Below are 4,336 nucleotides of genomic sequence, written 5' to 3' on the forward strand. Positions count from 1 at the left end.
ATTTGGATGGGGAGTGCAATATTACTTCTGTAGTGGCTGCTCGTAATATTCCAATTTTAAGCTTATATTAAATTGGGTTTAATTTAATTAGTAAAAAGCTAATTGGAGGAGCTCATATCCAAAGCCTTCCATAGATCCCTGTCTGGGCCCAATATGTGACTTATTATAAATAGGAGAATAAAGGAGACAGAAAAGACACTGGAAAAATACTTCAAATTTTCGCCCCCCTCCCCTAGGAGTAGTCGAATTTCTCTCCATTGTGGGAAAGGATTTCTGTCTTCTCTATTTAAGTCCTAGTGCACTGGTGAGATCAGCCCACCCGATATCAGTTCACAGTCCGGGAACCAGTCGGAAGATCCGTGGTTTTGTACTAAAGATCTTCACGTGGAGAAGGCGCTAGCTATCTTCGATTCTTTGGATAATCTTCAAGGTATAATGGCTAAACCCTAGAAAAGCATGTTTTAGGTTTCAATTAATTTAAAGCATGTTTTATTTGAGTTATGAGCATGATACATGTGATAATTACGCGAATAGAATTTGTCTAAATAATCCGCTAAATAGATCTGAATTATTATGTAATTGATTACCTAACGCTTCCGATGCCAACCCCTTCATTTATAACGTACTAAATATGGGAGGCTCAGCACCGCAACTCGTCCCGTTCAACCACGAAGAAAGAGGTACAAAATATTTCTATGACTTGTGTTTGAAACTTTATGCTCTTAGGAATTTTGGTGGAAAATGTTATTTTTGTGACAGTAGAAAGCATGCCATAAGTGTTGGAAATTTTGTGCATGAGAAGCGATGCTTCCCGAATGGTGACCCGTTGAATGTTGAGAACTTGTGAAAAATTGTGAAATGCGAATGTGATTACGTGAGATTATGTTGAAATGTTTACGATGCTTAGACCTGAACTTCTTGGAACCTAGCATGCCTTAGTTGTACGATCACAGCGCTTGTATCAACAGTAGAAACGCGGAATGACTAGTACTAGGCCGTTAGTATACGTGAGGACTCGACGAATCGTGAAAGGAAACGCGCGAATAGCTGCCTTAGGAACAAGAACATCCGACGATACTATCTTCGTACCGCCATCTCTTGATTTTTGTTTTATACGCATCCTTTTTCACCGCACCTTTTGAAACCTCACACACTTGTTATTCCTTTTCACCCCTTTGGGACGATGCTGATTCTTTTCTTCTTATAGATGGCTCGACCCTATTATGCCCTGATGCGTCGCCGTTACGGCAAAAACGCGAATTTCTCGGTAGAGCGCTACGAGGAGCTGGAGTGGGACGGAAAGCAGTTCCTCTTGAACTATGTCACCAATTTTTACGACCACTGGCTAGACGCTTACGCGTATTGAACCACCCATCACGCGGGAATCATGCGACTTATCCATATGCTACCTTCCCCTTGGAGCGAGTGGACAGCCCAAGCCGCAGTGTCATACATTTGGTTTAGCCCGCTTAAGTACACGCCTCGAGGAGACTTCGTCGGCTTGATAGGAGTCCTACTTCCGGCCATGTCGGCTGCAGCCGACGGACCTCCACTCCACCCACCAACGCAAAGGTACTCGCCAGGAGCAGCGCGCCGAATGAAGTATCGCGATGACAAGGAGCCGCACGTTGCTCGCGTTCCCCGAAGGTGGACACTTAGGGTGCGCACTTCGGCCCCTCTAAGGATCAGAAGGGAGGTCGAAGAGATGCTCACCTCAATTCCTTCACCCCTAAGCGACGAGAAGAACGGCGAGGAGATGGGACCATCTGAGAGGGGAGAGAGCTCAAACGCGGAGAGTGTCGGAGAGTCGGAAGAACCGAAAGAGGATGAGGGCGGAGTTGATTAGTTACCAGATAGTGATTTTTGTTTTCCTTTCCCCATGTTTTCCTTTCTCCATGTTTTTGAGAATTCTAAGAGGATGAGGGCGGAGTTGATTACTTCACCTTTTCTTTCGCATTTACTTTACTCCTTTTCATTCGATGTACTAAGACCTTTTGGCCACGTTTTGAGATTTAATGGGGAAATCACACCTTTTTATTATCCTATCTTGCAAAGAGCTATTTCAACTCTTCTCTACCTTATTGATTGAATGTACTTGCCCAATCTATTAATTTTCTCTCAAGCATCTTTCATCTTGAGGTGCAACTTTATTATGCCATTTCTTGTAGAAAGAATCAAACTTTTCTTTCAACTATACCACATCACTATTTTGGTTTAAATAAGAACGCTAACGACTCGAGTGAAAATGAATTAGAATGCCGCCTAGACGCAACGTAAGGCATGAGGAACCTACCTCCCAGGCTTCGGAGGAAGAAAGTGTGACGCAACCAAGGCCGCCGTCGCCACCACCACCTCCACGAGTAGATAGGGAAGTCGTAAAGCTGTTCCTAGACCAAAAGCCCCCTACCTTCGACGGAATGGGTGAACCAGCGAAGGATAAAACTTGGGTACGCGCTTTCGAACGCATCTTCAAAACCTTGGTGTGTAACGACGAGGAGAAGATGATTTGCGTGACGCACCAACTGACTGGGTCCGCCGACTTTTGGTGGGATACTAAGCTGAAGACCATGCCCCAGGATCGAGTGGACGGAATGACGTGGGAGGACTTCAAGACCGAGGTATATGAAAAGTACATACCTAAGAGCTACCGCAAGGCAAAGGCAGCCGAGTTTCACAACCTCACTCAGGGACGCCTGTCCGTGACAGATTACGACCGCGGGCTTTGTAAAATGACTCGCTATGCGCCGGAATAGACAGATACTGACGATAAGCTGGCCGATAAGTTTCGTGAGGGCCTAAGACACGAGATTAAGATGGCTTTGCCTGTCTGTGGGACACTTACGTACGCAGAGGCGCTGGCACTCGCACTGGACGTTGAGGCAGCGATGCCAAAGGAGAGGAGCACGGAGAACACTACGCTGGCACTACCCCCACCACGCCCTAACCATGATAAGAGGAGGTGGGACGAGAGTAGGACCCACTACGATAGCAAGCGATACCGCCCCACCCAGAACCGACCGCCGTATGGAGAAGGGCAGACTTCGTTCAATCCAAGGAGCGACCCCCGGGCCAGACCATCCTAATGCACTGTTTGCGCCAACCATTTTGGGGAGTGTAGGGCGCCGAACCCGACTAGGTGCTTCAACTGTGGAGGAAATGGTCATTTCTCTAGGGAGTGTCCGAGTAGGAACGTGGGGACCGGGTCGAGGCAGAACAATCAAGGTTTCCATCAGTAGCCGAGGGCGCCACCGACGGGATCGGGAGTGAACCGGGATCAACCCCAGCGGCAGCAACAGCCTTTCCGCCCGAGACTTCCCGCCCAGGCTAGAGCATACGCCATGAGTCAGAAACAGCCTAGAATTGAGCAAGAGAATCCCGAGAGTGGAAACTTGGCAGGTATAGGTGAAATGCTCGATACCCCTATTGTTGTTTTGTTTGACACGGGCGCATCTCATTCTTTCATATCTGAGTTGTGTGTGCATACCTTGAGCTTGCCTGTTAGAAAATCTGAACATAGGATGATGGTGTCCTCACCAGTAGGAGGGATAGTAGAGATTTCCCAAACTTGCTCGAACGTAGAAATCGTACTAGGAGAACTTAAGTTAGTTGCTCACGATCTGCGAGTTATGGCGATGAGAGACGTCGACGTAATCTTAGGAATGGACTGGTTGACCACGAACTTTGCGACGATTCGTTGTAAGGAGCGACAGATTTCCCTACAAGCTCCGGGTACGGAACCCATCGTGTACCACATGAATCTCGATGAACCGGCGAACCGCCATAATCTCCGCGTTACAAGCCACCACGATGATAAAGAAAGGACGCCCAGCCTACCTTGTCTATCTCCACGAAGAAGAGAAGGAGAAAAGGAGGCTCGAAGACGTCGCTGTCGTACAAAATTTTCCAGACGTTTTTCCCGAAGTGTTACCTGGACCGCCGCTAGATCGACAGTTAGAATTCACGATCGACCTCGAACCTGGAGCCGCACCCGTATCTAAGGCACCGTACGAATGGCGCCTAAGGAATTGGAGGAACTCAAGATACAGCTACAAGAGCTCATGGATTTAGGTTTCATTAGGCCCAGTGTTTCGCCATGGGGCGCACCGGTGCTTCTCGTTAAAAAGAAAGACGGGTCAATGAGAATGTGTATCGACTATAGGGAGTTGAACAAATTGACCCTCAAGAACAAGTACCCACTGCCGAGGATAGACGACCTGTTCGATCAACTCCGAGGATGTGTATCGACTATTAACTTGTTGGAACTCATGCTCAAACTTTTTAAATTTGTTAGACGACCAATCTCTTCTGGAATATCAGTTGCATGAATCAAATCTAT

At 47.3% G+C, this 4,336-nt stretch overlaps 1 protein-coding gene across 1 annotated transcript; it reads left to right on the top strand.

Moving 5' to 3' along the window:
• Positions 1–2,255: 2,255 nt before the first annotated feature.
• LOC125199066 lies at positions 2,256–2,753 on the top strand. The gene has a single exon (XM_048097233.1). The coding sequence runs from the start codon at positions 2,256–2,258 to the stop codon at positions 2,751–2,753; it is 498 nt and encodes a 165-aa protein (XP_047953190.1).
• The last annotated feature ends 1,583 nt before the right edge of the window (positions 2,754–4,336 follow it).

Source organism: Salvia hispanica, unplaced genomic scaffold (assembly GCF_023119035.1).
Source record: "Salvia hispanica cultivar TCC Black 2014 unplaced genomic scaffold, UniMelb_Shisp_WGS_1.0 HiC_scaffold_37, whole genome shotgun sequence".
NCBI lineage: Eukaryota > Viridiplantae > Streptophyta > Magnoliopsida > Lamiales > Lamiaceae > Salvia > Salvia hispanica.